This window comes from Pan paniscus, chromosome 18 (assembly GCF_029289425.2).
Source record: "Pan paniscus chromosome 18, NHGRI_mPanPan1-v2.0_pri, whole genome shotgun sequence".
Taxonomy (NCBI): Eukaryota; Metazoa; Chordata; class Mammalia; order Primates; family Hominidae; genus Pan; species Pan paniscus.
In genome coordinates this window covers 78,896,618-78,920,897 of record NC_073267.2, presented here as the reverse complement: position 1 = coordinate 78,920,897, position 24,280 = coordinate 78,896,618, and the positions used below count along the sequence as shown (strand labels likewise).

The window sequence follows — 24,280 nt, the reverse complement described above, 5'->3', positions numbered from 1 at the left end:
CCCGAGTAGCTGGGACCACAGGCACACACCAACATGCCTGGGTAGGTGGGTTTTTTTGGGGGAGAGACAGGGTCTCCCTATGTTCCCCAGGCTGGTCTCAAACTCCTGAGCTCAAGCGATCCTCCCACCTTGGCCTCTCAAAGTGTGGGAATACAGTTGTACAGTTGTAAGCTACCACACCCAGTCGGCTTGCCTTTTTTTGTATGGTGGTCTTTTTAAAGAATCTGTGTCTCTCAGACAGGATTTGAGATAGCTACTTTATTCTATCATATAACTTCAAATACTCCCAATTTTTTGTTGGCTTTTCTAATTTTTAAAGATGTTCATATATATTATAACTTCCTTGTAAATGTTCAGTCACTGTTATTTTTCCTCAAGAGAAACCTCATTCTCTTGAGGTTTCTTTATGGAAGGACTCTACTTTCTCTCTGTGGCTGGTGAGACCTTATCTTACCTGGAACTTTGCCCTTTTTATTTGCTGCTTGTGAATGACCTGGGTTTGTTGGCTTCAGTAGTTCCCTAGGTGCTTTAATTGAAGTTGCCAGCTGGGGTTTATGGTAGTAAGGGGTTGTCCCTTCATTCTCCTACAGAACTGGCCTTAGGCCTTTCCAGAATGGAACTAGCAGAACTCTGTGGTCAGCACATCCCTTTCTTTCCCCCTACAGTATGTCCTCCCTCCCTCATCCCCCTCTTGCTTTAAAGCTTTTGCATCCAAAAAGAACAGAATCAATTGTTCTGGGGACCTGAAATTACAGGACGTAGAATGACTCCTGTCCATTCTGTCTTTCCTCAGGAGGCCCTATTGAAATTGGTTAAATGGTCTGTAATCCAGGGGATCAGATTTTGCTCTATCAGCCATGTAACAAAAGCCATTGTATTGTTGAAAAGTGACTACCTTACAAGCAGAAAGAGACAGCTTCCAGTGGTTCATAACACTTGAACAATAATTGTTTGTTTGTTTTTTTTGAGATGGAGTTTTGGCTCTTGTTGCCCAGGCTGGAGTGCAGTGGCGCGATCTCGGCTTACTGCAACCTCTGCGTCCCAGGTTCAAGCAATTCTCCTGCCTCAGCCTCCCGAGTAGCTGGGATTACAGGCATGCACCACCATGCCTGGCTAATTTTGTATTTTTAGTAGAGATGGGGTTTCTCCATGTTGGTCAGGCTGGTCTCGAACTCCCGACGTCAGGTGATCCACCCGCCTTGGCCTCCCAAAGTGCTGGGATTACAGGCGTGAGCCACCGCGCCTGGCTTTATAATTGTTAGTTTTTAAGTACAGAAATTTGATATGATGTGAGAGAGAGTTATTTTGATGTTTGATATTCTGATTACACCTGTCATTACAAAAGTAAAAAAAGATTTTTCCCCTCCTTTTTAGGCTGTCATTATTTGTATCAAAAACAAAGAATTTGAAAAGGCTTCAAAAATTTTGAAAAAACATATGTCCAAGGACCCCACAACTCAGGTAAATTTGATACATTTTTGCTCCTGTGACTTAAATTCATCTCATTGCTTTTTGTGGGGAAATAGGGAAAGGGTTCTTGGTCAGGAATATTACTTAAATATTCTCCTTTCAACATGTAACACCTGCAGCAAGTTATCTTTTATATCCAAGATAACTCACTGTAAGATTGGCTTTTCAAAATTTAGTTTTTATTAGAGAAATTGACATAAATTATTCACTTGCCTTATTTCTGTCTAGTTTATAACAGAACATTGATTTAAATGATCAGCACCAGGTATGGAGCTGACAAATGTAACACTTCTAACTTTATTTACATTAAATGGTGATCCTGCAGATGTGAGGAAACTTCTTTGGTGAGGACATAGCACCTGTTTCCTGGTGTCAAAAGTTCTGTTGGTCCCCTGCTTTTATTTTTTCTTCTTCCTTTTTATTCATTTGTTTATTTATTTTTTTTGAGGCAGAGTCTCGCTTTGTTGCTCAAGCTGGGGTGCAGTGGTGCAGTCATAGTTCACTGCAGCCTCAACTTCCTGAGCTCAAGCAGTTCTTCCACCTCATCCTCCCCAGTAGCTGGGTTCACAGCTGCATGCCACCACACGTGGCTAATTTTTTAAATTTTTTGTAGAGACAGGGTCTCTTTATGTTGCCCAGGCTGGTCTGGAACTCCTGGGCTCAAGTGATCCTACCACCTCGGCCTCCCAAAGTGCTGGGATTACGTGAATCATCATGCCCAACCATTTCTTCTATATACTTTTTTTTTTTTTTTTTTTTTTTGAGATGGAGTCTTGCTCTGTTGCCCGGGCTGGAGTATAGTGGCCCAATCTTGGCTCACTGCAACTTCCACCTCCCAATTTCAAGCAGTTCTCTTGCCTCAGCCTCTGGAGTAGCTGGGGTTACAGGCATGTGCCACCATGTTGGGCTAATTTTTTTAATTTTTTAGTAGAGACGGGGTTTTAACATGTTGGCCAGGCTGGTCTCAAACTCCTGACCTCAAGTGATCCGCCCGCCTCGACCTCCCAAAGTGCTGGCATTACAGGTGTGAGCCACTGCACCTGGCCTCTATATAAATTCAAATTTTATTATTTGAAAAGGTAATACATGTGCATAATACAGAATTCAAAAGGTATAACCAAAGAGTTTGGTGAAAATACTCTCATCTGTGACCCTCAGCCATCTTCTTCCCTTCAGAGGCAACCAATTTCTTTTTTTTTTCTTTTATGCTTTCAAAGATCCTCTATGCATGTGCAAGCAAATTGTGTGTGTGTGTGTGTGTGTGTGTGTGTGTGTGTACAGACATCCACATAGATCCATTTTCTCCATTCTTCTCATACACATACATGATAGCATATCCTACACACTAATGTGAACACTTTTCTGAATTGCTTTTTTCACTTAATATTATATCTTGGAATCATTCTATGTTAGCATATAAGGAACTTCTTTATCTGTTTTTTATAGCTGCATAGTAACCCACTGTGGCTGAACCTGATTTATTGACCAATCCTTTGTGTTGGGCTTCCCTTCCTGTATGTGTGCCAGTGATTTGCATTGACGGCATTGCAGAAGTTCTCATAGTGTCTGTCTCACCTCATCATCATTGAATTTTTACTGGAGTTCTACTTTCTCATGTTGCAAATATCGGTCCATTGTGTAGAAGCTGAGAAATGATCTCCTGAATATTATTCGAGAAAAGAACTTGGCCCATCCTGTTATCCAGAACTTTTCATATGAGACCTTCCAGCAGAAGATGCTGCGCTTCCTGGAGAGCCACCTGGATGACGCCGAGCCCTACCTCCTCACGGTGCGCCTTGGCCCTTCTCGCATAACCATGGTGTGCCCTTGAGGATGTGCGGGGAATCAGAATATCTGAAGTGAAAAGAGTTGATGTGTGAAAAAGACATTGAATTGTATGCACTAGCTTTCTTAATTAAATGCCTTAAAAATGCAAAAGCAGGCCAGGCGCAATGGCTCACGCCTGTAATCCCAGCACTTTGGGAGGCCCAGGGGGGTGGATCACCTGAGGTCAGGAGTTCGAGACCTGCCTGAACAACATGGTGAAACCCCATCTCTACTAAAAATATAAAAATTAGCTGGGCGTGGTGGCAGGCACCAGTAATCCTAGCTACTTTGGAGGCTGAGGCAGGAGAATCGCTTGAACCCAGGAGATGGAGATTGCAGTGAGCCAAGATTGCGCCATTGCACTCCAGCCTGGACAACAGAGCAAGACTACGTCTCAAAAAATAAATAAATAAAAAATACAAAAGCAGAGATACTGGCAGAGGCAAATGGAACACACCTGGTCTCCCTCATCTGCCATTTTTATCTCCTTTACACATGGTTAATCTGCCATGGTTGAAGTACAACATTCACTTGCAGTCGATGGTGGTTCCCAAAGGCGATGACTTGTGAACTAAGTTTGGAGGAAGGGTGGTTTGGTAGATGAGATACGATGGAGTTGCTAACAGGAAGAAGGCATGGTGTGGAGAAAGGTGTCACTGAAAGTATAAAGTTGAAAGAAGCCAAATGAAAACATTCTTTAATTGGATCAAAGAGATAAAAGAATGGAAGCAGTGAGGCTCAGGACAGCATAGGGAAGAACTAGACCCAGGCTGTCATAGATGGGAGACTGTGGTGAAGGAACACTGAGTGAGAGTGGTTTTGTTTTGTTTTTGAAACCAGGACTTTGGCCCAGTACAGTGGTTCACACCTGTAATCCCAGCACTTTGGGAGGCCAAGGCAGGCAGGTTGCTTGAGCTTAGGAGTTCAAGACCACCCTGGGCAACATGGTGGAACCCCGTCTCTACAGAAAATACAAAAATTAGCCAGGTGTGGTGGCGCGCGCCTGTAGTCCCAGCTACTTGGGAGGCTGAAGTGGGAAGATCACTTGAGGCTGCCAGTGAGCTGTGGTCGTGCCACTGCACTTCAGCCTGGGCAAAAGAAACCAGGACTTTGAGAATGTGGAAAATATTCTGTCTCGTAACAGATCTGCCAGGCCCATATTAGGATAGTGTCCATGATCTTAGCAGTCGTTTGGCAAATCTCAGATTATTTATAAGCAGGTAGTTTGGGATATTCAGGCAGCAGGTGTCAAGATAGTTGAGCCTGGCCTAGGGTCCTTTCCTTTCCATTCCAGGTAACTGGAAACTATCCTGCTGCTGTCTGTGTGTGTGGACAGAACTCTTGGCTTTTAGGACACCACACATTACAGATAAGCATAACCAAAACTGAATGACATTGGACTGATTGGAAATGTCTAAAACTTAAGCCAGAGGGAGACAGATGAACAGATGGAGTTAGAGCAAGATTAGCCTACTCAGGGCTCTTTGTGTTATATAGATAAGGATTCTCAAACAGTTGTTAATAAGGCAAAACATTTGTAGAAACAGTTATAAAAATTCTATACACAAACTGGAAGATATTAGTATGAACATTTATTGCCGGGCATGGTGGCTCATGCCTGTAATCCCAGCACTATGGGAGGCCGATGCGGGCAGATCACTTGAGGTCAGGAGTTCGAGGCCAGCCTGGCCAACATGGTGAAACCCCGTCTCTACTAAAATACAAAAATTAACTGGACATGGTGGTGGGCGCCTGTAATCCCAGCTACTTGGGAGGCCGAGATGGGAGAATTGCTTGAACCCAGGAGGTGGAGATTGCAGTGAGCCGAGATTGCACCACTGTGCTGCAGCCTGGGCGACAGAGCAAGACTCCCTCTCAAAAAAAATGTATTAGTTATCTTAAGTTTGAATAAAAAAAGCTTGATTTATAAGTCTTACAAGTTCTCTCCCATTTTATGTCCTTCGTTTTATGCCTAGATTGGATTTGTAAGTGAACTTGTTTGCATATTGAGTATATTCTTGGTGAAAGAAGCAGAGAATTAATGCAATTCTGTGGCCTCTTCTTCCTGATGACATCCTTCCTTTCCCAGATGGCCAAAAAGGCTTTGAAATCTGAGTCCGCTGCCTCAAGTACAGGGAAGGAAGATAAACAGCCAGCACCAGGGCCTGTGGAAAAGCCACCCAGAGAACCCGCAAGGTAAAAAGATGCTCTCTTGTGATCTTGGGTAAAACACTAGGGTGGTCGCTGGAAGCAGTCTCCTCCTTAGGCCAGGATCAGTTCCTCTCAGCGCTCCGACCTACTAACGTGTTACGAGGTTACTCATACAAGGCACTGGGGGAGACTGCACACCCTGGGAAGATAAGGAAACAGGATGCCTGGGGTCCCTGACAACTTCCTGACTGGCCATTCCTCAAAGGCTCTTTCACCATTTCTCTCTCCTTGCCTCCCCCGTATTGACTCAGTACTTTTCTTGTGGACACCTAATCTCTTAATACATTCAGGAAGCACTGTTCAGATCTGTGAGTCGAATCCCAAAACCAGTTCCTAAAGCAGGGGTCACAAGCTTAGATGCCCTTTGAGGGCCGGTTAGGAAACCTAAAGGAACAAAGTGGACCTAGGCTGAGAGCATGGGGCTGGGAACCAGGGGATGTGCTTTTCAGCTTCTTGTGGTTGTTGCTCTGTGGGAGTATCCAAGGATGCTCAGGCTTCAGGTGCTCAGATTTTTGTATGAGATGTCCAGGGTTTTCCATGAGATTTCCCAATTTTTGGATGTTAACAGTTGATCCACTTAAAAAATTTCTTTTCATGTTGGTTAGACAACAAGACAGGCTGCCAGATGGATTTGGCCTGCAGGCTGCCAGTTTGCCCCCCTCCTAACAGTTTTTCCCTAAAGCATACTAACTGTTCCAAATGATAGATGAACTTTATTTTTAAAAGGCAGTTTCTCATTGTTCCAAGACTGTGTGGCATGCCTTTTACTCTGAGAATTCTCAAGATCCTGCTCGTAAGTGTGTTGTAGGCCGGGTGTGGTGGATCACGCCTGTAATCCCAGCACTTTGGGAGGCCGAGGTGGGTGGATCGCTTGAGCCCAGGAGTTCTAGGATACAGTGAGCTGTGTTTGTGCCACTGTATCCTATCTCTCTGTCCTATCTACTGTCTAGGACAGACCCAGACCCTATCTCTAAAAATAAAATGAGAAGTAAAATAAAGGTTCTCTAACTTGGAGTTTTAAATTCATAATACAACTTACATATTACATTTAAAGCCTCCTCAACTGGAATTTGAAGCTTCAAACTTCAAAAAAGTTGCAGCTGTTTGGATGAGCATCAACAGTGGTGAAAAACATCTTTGTGCCTATGCTTTATTTGCAGGCAGCTACGGAATCCTCCAACCACCATTGGAATGATGACTCTGAAAGCAGCTTTCAAGACTCTGTCTGGGGCACAGGATTCTGAGGCAGCCTTTGCAAAACTGGACCAGAAGGATCTGGTTCTTCCTACTCAAGCTCTCCCAGCATCACCAGCCCTCAAAAACAAGAGACCCAGAAAAGATGAAAACGAAAGTTCAGCCCCGGCTGACGGTGAGGGTGGCTCGGAACTGCAGCCCAAGAACAAGCGCATGACAATAAGCAGATTGGTCTTGGAGGAGGACAGCCAGAGTACTGAGCCCAGCGCAGGCCTCAACTCCTCCCAGGAGGCCACTCCAGCGCCACCATCCAAGCCCACCGTTCTCAACCAACCCCTCCCTGGAGAGAAGAATCCCAAGTATGAAGACCTTCTTTGTAGAAATTTTGGGGCTGGTTGGTGGTCCTGGTTGGGCCTGGTATTACTTCCGTGAATGAAGTAACTTTCAGCTAAGTTACTCACCACCAAGGCTTGCTCAGACTGCTAGAATGTGACGCAGGAGTGGTCAGTGACGACGTAGCCATCCCTGCCGGTTCTGAAGCCCCGCATGTGGGCTTCCAAGCCTTGCACTAGGGCATGAGTGGGAATGGAAAGGTTTCAGAGCCTCCTACTCATCGCTGCTTTCATTTTTAGCAAACATCTGAGTGTCTTGACTTCTAAACATTAGTCTTGTGTGTTAAAAGAAATTTGTTTGCATTGGGCCACATTATACTTTGACCCTTAAAAAGAGACTGATGAATATGTATAATTTTGCACCCTTCTGAGCATTTGAGACTTGGCAAGTTCAGTGAATACTTACTAATCTCCCATGTCCTGCTAGGTACTGTGGGGCAGTGGCTAGAATACTTTAATTTTGCTCCCCATTGTGATTCTCATCCTGGCTTTGAGTTTTGCTTCCCTTTGTGTCCTGTGGCGGATCTTCCCTCCAGGCAGACTGGCCTGCTTGCTCTCTGGAACACGTTGTTTGTTTCTACCACTGTACTTTTGCTTCCTCTCATTCCCCACAGTGGACCGTCATCCCTTCATCATTGCTTGTCCAAATCCCATTTGTCCTTTAAAGGGAAGAAAAGCCATTGTTGATGAAGTGCTTTCTGGGGGCAGAGCACTTTCATGTATCATCTTACTGAGTCACTACAATCCTCACTCTGTGAGGTGATGATATATTAGCCCCATTACAGAGAGGAGAAGGGCTCAGAAAAGTTCTTAGCTCACCTGAAGTCACACAGCTAAAAGTGGCAAAGATGGGCTTTGGACTTTTAATCCAAGTCAGTCTTGACAGAAAAGCCCACGGCCTGTATACCATATACAACAAGTTGCCTCTCTTACAATTCTCCTTCCTCAGGCTGGGTGCGCTGGCTCACACCTGTAATCCAAGCACTTTGGGAGGCTGAGGCAGGCAGATTACCTGAGGTCAGGAGTTTGAGAGCAGCCTGGCCAACATGGTGAAACTCCGTCTCTACTAAAAATACAAAAATTCGCCAGGCGTGGTGGTGGGCACCTGTAGTCCCAGCTACTTGGGAAGCTGAGGCAGGAGAATTACTGGAACCCGGGAGGCGGAGGCTGCACAGTGAGCCAAGATTGCACCACTGCACTCCAGGCTGGGCAACAGAGTGTGACTCCGTCTCAAAAAAACAAAAACAAAAACAACTTCTCCCTCCTCCACAGACTCCTCCCTGGTCAGCACTAGTGATCCACCTTATGGATCTCCCAAGGCCACCTCTGCCTCTGCTCTGTGTTGTATTATTTGGGGACCTGTGGTCTGGCATGCATTGTACTTGGTGCCCCAAAGGGCTGTGGCATCTGATAAGTGATTTATCCTCAGGCACAGATTTGCACTATGTCACCACTACTTGTATGTAGAAGTGAGTCACCGGCTGGCAAATGGGCATAGCTGCTGGGCAGTGGATGCAGCTCCATGCATGTTATTCTCATTTGATACAGGATCTCATTGGCTTCTCACAGCAATCCTGTGCACTATAGGTATTGCTCCCGGGAACAGATGAGGAAACAGGAGAGTGCGAGATTACAGTAATTTTGTAAATGGGAGGATTTGTGAAGGTTTCAGACATACACCCTCTCTCATATGTCAAGGATATGAAGTCTAATGAATCCCCTAAAGCAGCAGGGGTTGGCAAGCTGTGGCCCTGGGGCCAAATCAGCCTACTGCCTGTTTTTGTAAATAAAGTTTTGTTGGAACACAGTCACACCCATCATCAATGTATTATCTAGGGCTGCTTTCTGTTCATTGGTAGTTTGTTGAGTAGCCACAGCAGAGACAGGCTTGCAAAGTGAAAATACTATCTGGCCCTTTACAGAAAAAAAGGGTCAGTGTCCCTGCTTTAAAGAAGTATGTGTGAGGTGCCCTGGCCACTTACGGGAAGAAAAGCCTACTCAGCAAGGTTTTAGGTGGCTCAGATCTTATAGAGGAACAAACATTGAGCTGGCCTGGGAAGGATGAGCAGAAGGTTGTCGAGTGTGTTGGGGGCTGGGGGACTCTACGCAGTGGGAGCTCCTTACATACAGGCATGAGAAAGCCTGGTGTGCCCCTCAGAGTGTCATGGAGCCTATGGTAGGAGAATACGGTGCATAGGAAAGAGTGAAGGTAGGAGAGTCTGCATGCTAGATGGGCCAGGCCTGGGATTTCTGTAGTCTAGTGTGTCAGGCAGAGGCTCTCAAGCTGGGCTTCATGACACAATGACCTGTGGAATGCTCAAAAAATACATATTCCCAGGCTCCTGGCTACTGAATTAGAAGAGTCAGGAGAATGCCCTTTAATCTGCTTTTTAAACCATGCCCCAGATAATTCTAATACAACAAATTGGAAGGCCTGATGAGACCCCACTCAGGGAAGGGAGGGAGGGAGGCTGGAGACTGGAGACCGCTGCCAGGGAGCAGGGAGGGGCAGTGGGATCAGGAGGGAAGGCAGGGTTGGCAGTGTCACTTGGACAGGGCCACCATGCCCCGATCTTGTATCTCCCATGGCACCTTGCACATAGCATGTGTTTACTAGGTATTTATTCACCAAGTAAAATAAGGATTCTTTGTTCTTGCATGTTAAGGAGTGACACCCAAAACACCTGTAAAAAGCCAGCAGAGGGTAACATTTTAGGCATTTTGGGCCACATGAGTTGTCTGTCTGTTCCATATTCTTTTCTTGTTTTTTCTTTTTCTTTTTTTCTTGAGACAGGGTCTCACTCTGTCACCTGGGCTGGAGTACAGTGGCACAATCTCGGCTCACTGCAACCTCTGCCTCCCAGGTTCAAGCGATTCTCCTACCTCAGCCACCATCCCCGCCCCCATCCCAGTAACTGGGACCACAGGTGCGTGCCACCGCACCTGGCTAATTTTTGTATATTTTGTACAGATGGGGTTTGACCATGTAGGCTGGTCTCGAACTCCTGGACTTAATAAGCGATCCACCTGCCTGGGCCTCTCAAACTGCTGGGATTACAGATGTGAGCCACTGCTCCCGACTGTCTTTTTTTGTTTTTTGTTACAACCCTTAAAAAACGGGCTTGCCATTCTCACCCCAAGCTTCATGGTACACAAGCCACAGCAGCCAGACTGTAGCTTGCCAACACTTGCTAGACCATTGCTCTTCATGTTCAAACTACCAGTCAGGAGCACAAGGACCAGGAAGTGGCCTGACTTGGCCAGGACCACTCAGCCCATTACAGTTAGGAGGAGCGGCCAGATCTCAGCCCTGTCCACTTGGGAAGTCAGGAGAGGCAGTGAACACATCACCTGAAAGTCAGAGGTCTTGCGAAATCACCACCAAAGCATGTATTTGTACAGGTAATAGTGCTGAGAGTTCAACAGAGGACAGGGAGAAGGTGACCTGTGAAGACTGTGCAGGGAGGGAGGACAGCCACTCAGGGAACATGACAGACCAGCTGGGGACTGAGGTTCCAACTGGTTTTATTCCAGCACTGGGATAAGCACATAGAAAACAAACTGTAACCCCATCTGATTTTTATTTATGAATAGTCATTAACACAAGAATATCCTGAGAAGGAAAAACCTCCTGTAAAATGTTTTCACTTTGTCTCCAGCAAATTATTCTCAAGTAACATTTGGGGATAAGATCCAATGTAAAAACAAGAGAAAGTTGTTAGGTCTACCACTTGTCTCAGCCACTTAGTTAAGTAATTTCATAGAAAACTTATGGAACTCAAGGAATTTTTTCAAGCCTATGTACTTATTCATTAACTTGCTTTTATTATTCATTTGCAAAATACCCAAACAGCATTAAAAATAAGTTTTTTCTTCATGGCGGGTGAAGAATACAGAAATTTGTCTCTATTCTTGGTTAACTTTTGCGGGTCATTTGATTTATATAAATTCCTCAAGACTCTGAATTCAGACACTTTCCATGTTTGTAAAAGATGTTATAATTCTGAGGTCAGATCTGTGCTTTGCTCTGTTCCCAGGGCAGTTATTAATCAGGTAAATGCAAAGTTGATTAGAAGAAATGGGCTATAATTTTCATTGAATAATTTGAGTTTGGGGTTATTTTCAGCTTTTGTACTTTTTTTAGCCACACCCAAGCATTTAACGTTTCATGTTCACAAGAAGGATTCTTGTTTGCTTTTTACTCTAATCTTTGATGGTATAACTCCCTTGTGGCTGTCTGACAATCGCAATGTTAGTTCAGCTAATATGTCTCCAGCTCACATTGGGGTCTGTGTTACTGTGCTGGGTATGCTATGTGTTTGGGATGGACAAAGGAAGATGTGGCCCCCCGCCTTCGAGGCGGTCCTGGTTAGGGGCACACTGCAAAGTGGCACTTGGTATGGTGGAAACAGCACTGCAGGCGGGAGGAGAAAGGCTTTCTGTGTGTGTTGTGGTTGGTAGTTAGAGGAGGCTTCACTGAGAACCATGGCCTTGAAAGATGGATGAGATGTCACTTAGCAGGGAAGGGACTCCCAAGCAGAGGGGCTACAGAGAGGCAGGAAAGTACAGAGCTTATGGAAGGAAGAAAGAGCAGAACAGTGTGGCTGTGCTGTTTGCACAGGTGTGGGCATCGTGGGGCGGTTGGTTAGAAACTGACGGGCCAGACTGGATGGTGTGGACTCCCCCATACAGGCATATAGATGCCACTGTTCAGGCAGAGAGAAGCCATTAGGGAATAGAAGAGGCATGTGGTAATTTTAGGGTGATTGTCCTAAAATCATCTTTGGCTTTGGAAGGGGAAGAGCCTAGCGGCAGAGACTCTAGTTAAGAGGCTAGTGGAATACTGATGAAAGGCACCGTGAGCTTGAACAAGGGGGAATGGAAACGGAAAAATCAGTCCAGATATAGGAAGAAGGCATGTCCAAGGAAGAGAGGGAGGGGTTTGCAGGTTCTAAATCAGAAAAATACTGAGACCTTTAAAAGAGTCAAAACCAAACAAGCAAAAAAACAGGAAAATGAACAGATTTTTTAGAGGGGTGGTGATGTGCTTGATGTACTCAGTGCTGAATTTGAAGGGTGTCCTGCAGCCTGAGGGGTGTTACGTGGAGATGCCTGGCCAGCCAGGAGAAAGGACAGTGGCTTTGGGAGGTACATGCAGGCGAACCTCGATTGTGGTCACAACGGGACAGGAAGGAGTACAGGACCAAGAGTGAGCCAAGGCCAGAATCTGGGACAATCCAGGGTGAATTTGTTTTATACCTGTGCTCTCCTTGATCTCCCCTCAGAGTACCCAAAGGCAAGTGGAACAGCTCTAATGGGGTTGAAGAAAAGGAGACTTGGGTGGAAGAGGATGAACTGTTTCAAGTTCAGGGTAAGCAGAAGATTCTCCTTGGCCTCTTCTTGATGCTTGCTGAAGTACAGATGCATGTTACTGTCATGTTAATATTCCAGAAGCTGCTTGTCTCCGAACTAGAAAAAGTTCAGTAAGTTCCCGATCTCATTTCAATTCATGAAGAATCAATTTTTTTTTTTTTTCCTTTTTCAGACAGGGTCTTGCTCTGTCACCCAGGCCGGAATGCAGTGGTGTAAACATGGCTCACTGAGCTTCAACCTTCTGGGCTCAAGTGATCCTCCTGCCTCAGCCTCCTGAGTAGCTGGGACTGCAGGTGTGCACCACCACACCTGGCTGTTTTTTTCACTTTTTGTAGAGATGGGGTTTCACTTTGTTGCTCAGGCTGGTCTCAAACTCTTGGGCTCAAGCGATCCTCCCACCTCAGCCTCCCAGAGTGCTGGGATTACAGATGTGAGTCACTGTGCCCTGGTCAAGGAGTCAGTCTGATGTCCTCTCCCATTAAATAATGGAGACTGTCAGAGTAACGCCTTATGTTTAAAGAGAGTTCTTGGTTTTGTTTTAATAACGCCTATGATATTTAATTATAGTTGATGTTCTTCCTAAAATCCTTCAATTAGATGTGGTAGTAGGGGGTCATTCCCTGCATTTCTTGTTTAAAGAAAAAAAAATCTTAACAGTTTCTATATATAAATCCTTTTTTTTTTTTTTTTTTGAGACAGGGTCTCACTCTCATCCAAGCTAGAATGCAGTGGTGTGATCTTGGCTCACTGTAGCCGTGACATCCTGGGCTAAAGCAATTCTCCCACCTTAGCCTCTGGACTACAGGCCCTTGCCACCATGCCCAGCTAATCTTTTTTTGTATTTTTAGTAGAGACAGGGTTTCACCATGTTGGCCAGTATGATCTCGAACTCCTGGGCTCAAGCAATCTGTCTGCCTCATCCTCCCAAAGTGCTGGGACTATACTTGTGAGCCACCATACCATACCCTACCAAAATTGTTTTCTTTTTTTCTTTTTTTTTTTGAGATGGAGTCTCACTTTGTTGCCCAGGCTGGAGTGCAATGGTGCGATCTCGGCTCACTGCAACCTCCGCCTTCCAGGTTCAAGTGATTCTTATGACTCAGCCTCCTGAGTAGCTGGGATTGCAGGTGTGTCGCACCACGCCCGGCTAATTTTTGTATTTTTAGTAGTCGGGTTTTCACCATGTTGGGCAGGCTGCTCTCAAACTCCTGACCTCAAGTGATCTGCTCGCCTCAGCCTCCCAAAGTGCTGGGACTACAGCCATGAACCACTGTGCCCAGCCCAATTTTTTTTTCTATGATAAGAAACTTTTCTGGCTAGGCATGGTGGCTCACGCGTATAATCCCCATCACTTGGAGAGGCTGAGGTGGGAGGATTGCTTGAGCCTAAGAATTAGAGACCAGTCTGGACAATATAATGAGAACCCCTATCTACAAAAAAAAAAAAAAAAAAAATTAGCCAGGCATGGTGTCACACACCTGTAGTCCCAGCTACTTGGGAGACTGAGCCCCAGTGGTTGAGGCTACAGCGGGCAGTGATCATACCATTGCACTCAACTGGGTAACTGAGTGAGACTTTGTCTCAAAAAATAAAGAGAGATGGGGTGGGGGGAGGGGGGAGGGATAGCATTAGGAGATATAACTAATGCTAAATGACGAGTTAATGGGTGCAGCACACCAGCATGGCACATGTATACATATGTAACTAACCTGCACATTGTGCACATGTACCCTAAAACTTAAAGTATAATAATAATAAAAAAATTAAAAAGAGAGAGAGAGAGACAGAGAGAAACTTCCATAATTAATAACTTCATAGCATTTGCATTAGAATCTCTTCCCACCACATTTTGCATTCTAATGGAAATATCTAAGGGCTAAACCTTAATGTAGGGGGTTGTAAAGACTTTTGTAACATAGCAACAATAATCCTTTGCCAGTCCCAGAGGTTTTGTCCTTGACAATTACCTTCATTGGCAAAAATGTAGTTGGCAAGATAAGATCATGTGGAAAGTGGGGGAAGTAACAGAAAAACAAGAAAAATGACATTAAATATTTAAAAACAACAGGATATAAAACTTCTAGAAGCTGCGTGCAGTGGCTCACACCTGTAATCCCAGCACTTTGGGAAGCTGAGGCGGGCAGATCATCTGAGGTCGGGAGTTTGAGACCAGCCTGACCAACATGGAGAACCGCATCTTTACTAAAAATACAAAATTAGCTGGGCATGGTGGCTCACGCCTGTAATCCCAGCTACTCGGGAGGCTGAGGCAGGAGAATCACTTGAACCCGGGAGGCCTATGTCGTGGTGAGTGGAGATCGTGCCACTGCACTCCAGTCTGGGTGACACAGCGAGAATCCGTCTCAAAAAAAAAAAAAAAGGAAAGAAAAGGCAACATTACATAAACATGAAACCTGCTAGAATGTCTGCCTCAGCAGATGGTGATGTCCTAAGCAGTATCTCCTAAACAATGGAAGAAGATGCTCTGGAAAAGGGACACTGACAGGAACAGATTACTTTTTTTTTAATTTTTATTAATTTTTTTTTTTGAGATGGAGTTTTGCTCTTGTCACTCATGCTGGAGTGCAATGGCACTATCTTGGCTCATTGCAACCTCCATCTCCCAGGTTCAAGTGATTCTCCTGCCTCAGCCTCCTGAGTGGCTGGGATTACAGGTATGCGCCACCACACCCAGCTAATTTTTGTATTTTTAGTAGAGACGGGGTTTCACCATGTTGGTCAGGCTGGTCTCGAACTCCTGACCTCAGGTGATCCACCCGCCTCGGCCTCCCAAAGTGCTGGGATTACAGGTATAAGCCACTGCGCCTGGCCAGGAACAGATTACTTTTAAATTATGAACTACTTCATACTACAGTGAAAGCAGGTTTCTAAAGCTAACAAATCCCAAGTAGCTGGGACTACAGGCACCTGCCACCATGCCCAGCTAATTTTTGTATTTTTAGTAGAGACGGGGTTTCACCATGTTGGCCAGGCTGGTCTTGAACTCCTGGCCTCAAGTGATCCACCCGTCTCAGCCTCCAAAGTGCTGGAATTATAGATGTGAGCCACCACACCCAGCCTCCCTCTGGTCTTTTAAAAAATCCAGAGGTTGCCGGGCTTAGTGGCTCATGCCTGTAAACCCAGCACTTTGGGAGACCGAGGCGGGCGGATCACAAGGTCAGGAGATCGAGACCATCCTGGCTAACACGGTGAAACCCTGTCTCTACTAAAAAAAATATGAAAAAATTAGCTGGGCGTGGTGGCAGGCGCCTGCAGTCCCAGCTACTCGGGAGGCTGAGGCAGGAGAATGGCATGAACCCGGGAGGCGGAGCTTGCAGTGAGCTGAGATCGTGCCACTGCACTCCAGCCTGGGCGACAGAGCAAGACTCTGTCTCAAAAAAAAAAAAAAGGAAAAAAAATCATCTTGGTCTGTGTGTTTTGAGGCCTGATCTCTTATCTATAAGGGGAGCTTGAGCAGATCTCAAGCTTCCTCTTGCATGGAAGTGGAAAGCAATAATTATTATCCCATTTTTTTGTTTAGGGAACTGAACCAAATTGTACTTTTTTTTTTTGAGACAGAGTTTTGCTTCTTTGCCCAGGCTAGAGTGCATTGGTGCGATCTCTGCTCACTGCAACCTCCGCCTCCCAGGTTCAAGTGATTCTCCTGCCTCAGCCTCCCCAGTAGCTGGGATTACAGGCATGTGCCACCACGCCCAGCTAATTTTTGTATTTTTAGTAGAGACAGAGTTTCACCATGTTGGCCAGGCTGGTCTCGAACTCCTGACCTCAAGTGATCCGCCCGCCTCAGCCTCCCAAAGTGTTGGGATTACAGGTGTGAGCCACTGCCCAGACCCAAATTGTACTTCTATAAAATGAACAAGGACTTGAAAATTCTAGGCTGGGCGTAGTGGCTCATGCCTGTAATCCCAGCACTTTGGGAGGCCGAGGCAGGCGGATTCCTTGAACTCAGGGGTTGGAGACCAGCTTGGGCAAGAGGGCAAAACTCCATCTCTACAAAAAATACAAACAAAAAAAATTTAGGCCAGGAGTGGTGGCTCACGCCTGTAATCCCAGCACTTTTGAAGGCCGAGGCAGGCGGATCACAAGGTCAGAAGTTCGACACCAGCATGACCAATATGGCGAAACCCTGTCTCTACTAAAAATACAGAAATTATCCGGGTGTGGTGGCAGGCGCCTGTAGTCCCAGCTACTCAGGAGGCTGAGGCAGGAGAATAGCTTGAACCCGGGAGGCGGAGGTTGCAGTGAGCTGAGATTGCACCACTGCACTCCAGCCTGGGCAAAAAAAGAAAAAAAAAAAAAATTGGGAATGATAGTAAGAGGAAGATTAAAAAATGAAGGAAAAAAAAGAAAATTTTAGTACAAAACAGCAAAACCATATGATTTCTTTTTTTTTTTTTTTTTTTTTTGAGACAGAGTCTCGCTCTGTTGTCCAGGCTGGGGTGCAGTGGCGTGATCTTGCCTCACCGCAACCTCCGCCTCCTGGGTTCAAGCAATTCTCCTGCCTCAACCTCCCGAGTAGTTGGGACTATAGGTATGTGCCACCACTCCCAGCTAATTTTCATATTTTTAGTAGAGAAGGAGTTTTGCCATGTTGTCCAGACTAGTCTCGAACTCCTGACCTCAAGTGATCCGCCCGCCTTGGCCTCCCAAAGTGCTGGTATTACAGGCGTGAGCCACCACGCCCAGCCAAAACCATGTGATTTCAAAGCAGTGGTTAGCAAGGGGTTATAATGCAGAAATTATACATATAAACACACCTATAGTCATGTGCCACATAACAAAGTTTTGGTTAACGATGGACTGCATATATGGTGACGGTAGTCCCATTAGGTTATATATAGAGCTGAAAAATTCATATCGCCTAGTGACATTGTAGATGTCATAGGCATTGTAACATTGTAGTGCAATGCATTACTTTGTCTTTGTTTAGATATGTTTAGATACACAATATTTACCATTGTGTCACAGTTGCATGTCACATGCTGTACAGGTTTGTAGCGGAAAAATAGGCTACACCATATATCGTAGGCATATTCCTTTTTTGCAGAGGTTAGCTAAGTTAATAGTAATCGGTAAGATTAAGGGGATTAGGACTGTTATAGCAGTGGAAGAATACATGTTTGTTACTTTTATTTGGAGTTGCACCAATGTTTTTGGTTCCTAAGTCCAGTGGATGACTCTAGTCCTTTAAAAGTTGAGAAAGCCATGTTGTTAGACATGGGGACATGAGTTAGCAGTTGTCAGATACTTTCTCCGTAGATAAGAAGTTGCAGGCTAGAGCCTAGGCTCTACCATCTAGGTTTGTGTAAGTCACACAAGGATGAAATCACCAAACGATGCATTTCTCAGAACATATCCCCATTGTTAAGCAACATACGACTGTATATATACATACACACACTGATACCTATATGTATATGTAGACATATATATACATAAGGGTTTTAAATATGACGTTCCCTCAGTAATTTTAGAAAACGATGTTGGGGCCAGGCATGGTGGTTCACACCTGGAATCCCAGCACTTTGGGAGGCCGAGGTGGGTGGATCACTAGGTCAGGAGATTGATACCACCCTGGCTAACACAGTGAAACCCTATCTCTACTAAAAATACAAAAATTAGCCGGGCACGGTGGCTCATGCCTGTAATCCCAGCACTTTGGAAGGCCGAGATGGGCGGATCATGAGGTCGGGAGATGGAGACCATCCTGGTTAACACAGTGAAACCCGGTCTGTACTAAAAATACAAAAAAAATTAGCCGGGCGTAGTGGTGGGCACCTGTAGTCCCAGCTACTCGGGAGGCTGAGGCAGGAGAATGGTGTGAGCCTGGGAGGCGGAGCTTGCAGTGAGCCGAGATCGCGCCACTGCACTCCAGCCTGGGCGACAGAGCGAGACTCCGTCTCAAACAAACAAACAAACAAAAATTAGCCGGGCGTGGTGGCGGGCGCCTGTAGTCCCAGCTACTCGGGAGGCTGAGGCAGGAGAATGGCGTGAACCTGGGAGGCGGAGCTTGCAGTGAGCCGAGATAGCGCCACTGCACTCCAGCCTGGGGAACGGAGCGAGACTCCGTCTCAAAAAAAAAAAAAAAAAAGAAAACGATGTTGATTTTACTGAAGAGCTTGAAACCCATCACTAGCCAGCATTTACGGATGCCTGTTTGTAAAGCACTTGCATTGTACAGGTTCTCATAGGCTGAAGTGACTGGTGTTTGCAAATAAAGGAGAAAAGTAAATTATCCTTTAGTGATATCCTTTCTCTTCTCAATGCTTGTGAAATTTGAAGAAGTTTTCCCTTTGGGGACATTCCATGTCTTTTTCTTGTGGTTTGTGCAGAGAAAGGTGAACTCTGAAATGAGTCTACTTTTAATGTTTTCCAGCAGCACCAGATGAAGACAGTACAACCAATATAACAAAAAAGCAGGTAATTTAAAATTCTCTTTTCTGATCCTGGTTATGTGGGTAGAGCAGAGGTAAAATACGCGCCCTGTCTCACAGGTATAGACTGGTTATGTACCCAGTAAAAACCTTTTTTTGAGATTTTCAGATAATCCAAACTAAGTTAAAGTAATAATTATCTTCTGGAAGAAAAGACTAGGAAAACAGATGACACATTTTCCGGAACATGAATGATGTAGATATGTTTGCAGTTTGGAATGCAGAAGTGATTGTTACTTGAGGATCAAATGGCAGGACATCAAGAATTCCTGTGTCCAGATCCACAGTGCTCATATCTTGTCCATTCCATGTTTTAAAAACATAAGCTGTGATTTCAGGTTCAGATAATTCTCCTGGGATTCTTGAGTTTACCTTATCACTACACTGGAGAAAATGTAAGTAAGTGGAGAGGAAAGGTGGTGATAAATCTTTTGGTTTTCTTTTGCAGAAGTGGACTGTAGAAGAAAGCGAGTGGGTCAAGGCTGGAGTGCAGAAATATGGGGAAGGAAACTGGGCTGCCATTTCTAAAAATTACCCATTTGTTAACCGAACAGCTGTGATGATTAAGGATCGCTGGCGGACCATGAAAAGACTTGGCATGAACTGAAACAGGCTTTCATTTCCACAGAATTCACAGGAGCATGGTTCCTAATAATAGCCCCTGATAGTCTGCTCTTTCTTTTTTTTTTTTTTTTTTTTTTTTGAGACAGAGTCTCGCTCTGTCACCCAGGCTGGAGTGCAGTGGCGTGATCTTGGCTCACTGCGACCTCCGTCTCCCGAGCTCACGCCATTCTCCTGCCTCAGCCTCCCGAGTAGCTGGGACTACAGGCGCCCGCCATCACGCCCGGCTAATGTTTTGTATTTTTAGTAGAGACGGGGTTTCACCGTGTTAGCCAGGATGGTCTCGATCTCCTGACCTCGTGATCCACCCACCTCGGCCTCCCAAAGTGCTGGGATTACAGGCATGAGCCACCGCGCCTGGCATCTGCTGTTTCTTTCAGAAGCTGGGCTGGGATGAGAATTTTGGGCAACCTCCTTCGACGTGGGGGAGGTCCCATTTCCACTTCATCACTGTTGGAGATCATGGAGCTAAGAAGCAGAGCCAAGTCCACCCATGTCCTTGGCAGAGATGACAGGCACACAGCTTGTGCAGTGCCAGAATATCATTAGCGTTTCCCTTCTTTAGTGGTTTGCTTAAATTTAAATCCCTGGTAATCTGTAGAACCTTCTCCTAGGAAATGGTGAAGTCTATTAGGAGCCACTTGTGACTCCATGACCTGTTAAAACCAGCAATGTGAGTATTATTTGGAGTAAATTTGTTCCACGTCAAGTTCTGGCCTTCTGATGCAAATGCAAAGGAACTTAGTCTGTTATGAACCCAGGTTGATGACAGACCAGTCCTTGTGGAATAAGATTCCCTTTAAAAACTCTTTAGCCAGTCGTGACATCAACCCTAGACCTGTCTGCCTTGGCATTTGCTGTCAACATCTGCTGGGCTATGTAGGCAGGTTAATCCTCCACTTCTCATGTGGTTGAACCAGTGTGTTTTTTGGTAAAATGGTGATTGTAGATAAGCTTAGTTCCCTGATCCCCTGCCCCCTGTCCCCTGCCTCTTCTCCCAATTCCCTTCCTTATGCTGGACTTTTAAAGCTTAAAAAAAATCCTGATTGAATATAAATGCCTAATTTCATTCTTTGTGAAATGGTTGCTTCCTCCTGATTCCCTAATTGTGCTGTGTTCGTGTCTTGCACTGGAATTCAACATTCCCTTCTCCTTTTGTACTGTGTTGTGCTTGCTGTCTCTCCCGGACACCCTTAAAGACTGTCTTTTTAGCAAAAAATTTCAGTAAAGTGTTTTGTGTAATCTTTTTTTAAAAGGTGAGAACTAATTATTGTCCATACTTGTAGCATTCTTCATTAAAGTCTTGCTTCTCTCAACTGTAAGTAGCTGTTTAATTGCAGCACAGCATGTATTCACAGAGGGAGGTAGCAAAATGTTAAACAAACTTTGCTGAACTATTTTGATCAAGAAGCTGATGTCAGACTTTATTGAATGTTTTAATCCTTGGAAGCTATGTCAAACAGATGATATGGAAGTTTCCTCTTAACCTTTCAGTTTCCTCATATATCATTTCTGGGGACAAAAGAATTCCCCCTTTCTCACTTCTGAGTGAGTGAAAGGCAAGGTTTAAAGACATGCTAAAGTTTTAAAATTCATCCATTAGGCCAGGCATGGTGGCTAATGCCTGTAATCCCAGCACTCTGGGAGGCCGAGGCAGGAGGATCACTTGAGGTCAGGAGTTCGAGACCAGCGCGGCCAACATAGTAAAACCCTATGTACTAAAAATACAAAAATTAGCTGGGCGTGGTGGCGGGTGCCTGTAATCCCAGCTATTCAGGAGGCTGAGGCACAAGAATCGCTTGAACTCGGGAGATGGAGGTTGCAACGAGCCAAGATCATGCCACTGCACTCCAGCCTGGGCAACAAAGCGAGACTCTATCTCAAAACAAAACAAAACTGGCTGGGAGCCGTGGCTCACCCCTGTAATCCCAGCACTTTGCAAGGCCAAGAAGGGTAGGATCACCTGAGGTCAGGAGTTCAAGACCAGCCTGGCCAACATGGTGAAACCCCATCTCTACTAAAAATACAAAAACTTAGCCAGCCATGGTGGCAGGCGCCTGTAATCCCGACCTCTCGGGAGGCTGAGGCAGGAGAATTGCTTGAACTTGGGAGGTGGAGGTTGTGATGAGCGGAGATGGTGCCATTGCACTCCAGCCTGGGCAAAAAGAGCAAAACTCCTTCTCAAAAAAAAAAAAAAGTTTAAAATTAAAAATTTTGAAAAATACAAAATTAGCCAGGCATGGTGGCAGGTGCCTGTAGTCCCAGCTACTCGGGAGGCTGAGGCAGGAGAATCGCTTGAACCGGGGAGGTGGAGGTTGCAATAAACCGAGATCGCACCACTGCACTCCAGCCTGGGTGATAGAGTGAGACTCCATCTCAAAAAAAAAAAAAAATTCATCCATTAGTTACAAGTTGGAAACTTCATACAGCTTTATTACCTGTTAACTGCATTTTGGGGTTTAGTACCTATTGTTCTTCTATCAACCAACCCCAACTGAAACCACAGGGAGAAGTTGAGAACTTGAGCTCCTTTCAGGCTAGCCGCCTTCTGCCTGCAGCTGGTTTGGTCTCCCTCTGAACCGGATTAGAATCCAGAAGCTTTTCTCCCCTTAACTCTCATGTGAGTCAATGGCGCTCTCCAGGTAGAGGAGTGAAACTGATGCATTTAGGGAAACAAAATATCCTAATCAGTGTTTCTTTTTATTTATTTATTTATTTATTTATTTAATTTATGAAATGGAGTCTCACTCTGTCACCCAGGCTGGAGTGCAGTGGTGCTATCTCAGCTCACTGCAAGCTCCGCCTCTGGGTTCACACCATTCTCCTGCCTCAGCCTCCTGAGTAGCTGGGACTACAGGCACCCGCCACCACACCTGGCTAATTTTTTGTATTTTTCGTAGAGATGGGGTTTCACCGTGTTAGCCAGGATGGTCTCGATCTCCTGACCTCGTGATCCGCCCGCCTCAGCCTCCCAAAGTGCTGGGATTACAGGCGTGAGCCACCGCGCCCGGCATCAGTGTTTCTTAAACTTGAGAATGCCTATGTTCATTAATATTTTTTCACATAATTCAGTGTTGTTTTTATTATAGTTATTGAAATGTGTGCAAAGATAAAACTATGCTTACAGCTTCTGTAGAACTATAAAACTTACTATGAACTGACGATTGTTTCGCCGAAACCAAGTCACTGCTTATGGCATGACCAGTGCTAGGACTGCGACGGTGGTGGGACTCGGGTGGGGGATGCCTTTGCCACGTGTGCTGATAGAAGTTCCCAGACTCTTCTGTCACTTGAGCAAGACTGCCATAGAGCCACTGTGCTCCCAGAGTGCTGTGCTGTCATTTGGCCTTTGCTAGAACTGAACCCCATGTATAGAGTCTGTTTTCTGCCTACTTAGCTTGTGACACTTTGAGTCAATGCAAATAATTGCTGGAAGGTGTTAATGCTGTTTTGTTTTTTGTTTTTTAAGATTATGACTAAGGCTAGGCGCGGTGGCTCACACCTGTAATCCTAGCACTTCAGGAGGCCAAAGCATGGGGATCACTTGAGCCCAGGAGTTTGAGACCAGCCTAGGCAACATGGCAAAACCTCGTCTCTACAAACAATACAAAAATCAGCCAGGTGTGGTGGTGCACTCCTGTGGGTCCAGCTACTTGGGAGGCTGAGGTGGGAGGATTGTTTGAGCCCAAGGGGGTGAGGCTGCAGTGAGCTATGTTTGTGCCACTGCACTCTAGCCTGGAAGACAGAGTGATACCATCTCAAGGAAGCAAAAAAAAAAAAAAAAAAAAAAAGATTAGGACTGAAAAATGGTTAGGCAGTGTCAGAACTCAGAGACTGACAGCTTGAGAATGAGAAACACTGTCCTGCCTGGTGGTTAAGAGCATGAGCCCCCACCGGGGACCCAGCTCTGCCAGGTGTGCTTGTGGGAGCGTGAGCCACCACTGGAATCTCTGAATGTCTGTGTCCTCATCTCTAATGCCAGAGCTCACAATACCTCCCTTGCAGGGCTATTGTGAGAATAAAATAAGATGCAGGTAAATCTTAGCTCAGTGCCTGCCATGAAGGAGGTGGGTGTTGAAATAATGAATAAAAGAATAAAGATTAAGGATGTGAATAATATAATTGTCTTTAAGTGGGTTCTGGATAGTTTTTTCCCCCATGTGTGCTGAAGAAGTCCTGAATAAAAGAAAGATCAAGGCCGGGCGTGGTGGCTCATGCCTGTAATCCCAGCATTCTGGGAGGCCGAGGCGGGTGGATTACTTGAGGTCAGGAGTTCGAGACCAGCCTGGCCAACATAGTAAAATCCTGTCTCTACTAAAAATTCAAAAATTAGCCGGGCATGGTGGCAGGCACCTGTAATTCCAGCTACTCAGGAGGTTGAGGCAGGAGAATCGCTTGAACCGGGGAGGTGGAGGTTGCAGCGAGCAGAGATCGTGCCACTGCACTCCAGCCTGGGTGACAAAGCTACGCTCCATCTCAGAAAAAAAAAAAAAAAAAAAAGATTGAGGCTTTGGATAATATAATTGTCTTTCAGTGGGTTTGGATAGCTTTAGGTGACCGTTAGGTGAAAGGCATCAGGACGAGGACTGTCAGTGGAGGGGTCTAAGCACCATCCTCTGGCACTGTATTCATCCATTTACATCTTTGCACACACATGCTGTGATTTGCTCTGAGCTGCAGCATTGGGGAGAGAGAAGTGTTGCCCCATGTGTTTATAGGAGCAATTTGATGTAAGAG

At 45.4% G+C, this 24,280-nt stretch overlaps 1 protein-coding gene across 4 annotated transcripts in view; it reads left to right on the top strand.

Moving 5' to 3' along the window:
* Positions 1–20,859, top strand: part of TERF2 (telomeric repeat binding factor 2) — a 33,103-nt gene extending 12,244 nt beyond the window's left edge. The window contains exons 4-10 of one of the 4 annotated variants that reach the window (XM_014341797.5): positions 1,375–1,461; positions 3,113–3,259; positions 5,387–5,493; positions 6,669–7,061; positions 12,380–12,465; positions 18,865–18,908; positions 19,371–20,859. In XM_014341797.5, the coding sequence (XP_014197283.2) occupies positions 1,375–1,461; positions 3,113–3,259; positions 5,387–5,493; positions 6,669–7,061; positions 12,380–12,465; positions 18,865–18,908; positions 19,371–19,529 (1,023 nt within the window). In that variant the 3' untranslated portion in view covers positions 19,530–20,859. Of the gene's footprint in view, positions 1–1,374; positions 1,462–3,112; positions 3,260–5,386; positions 5,494–6,668; positions 7,062–12,379; positions 12,466–18,820; positions 18,909–19,370 lie in introns of those variants that run through there. The other 3 variants (XM_055100399.2, XM_055100400.2, XM_034940567.3) reach the window with 3 other exon arrangements.
* Positions 20,860–24,280: the final 3,421 nt, after the last annotated feature.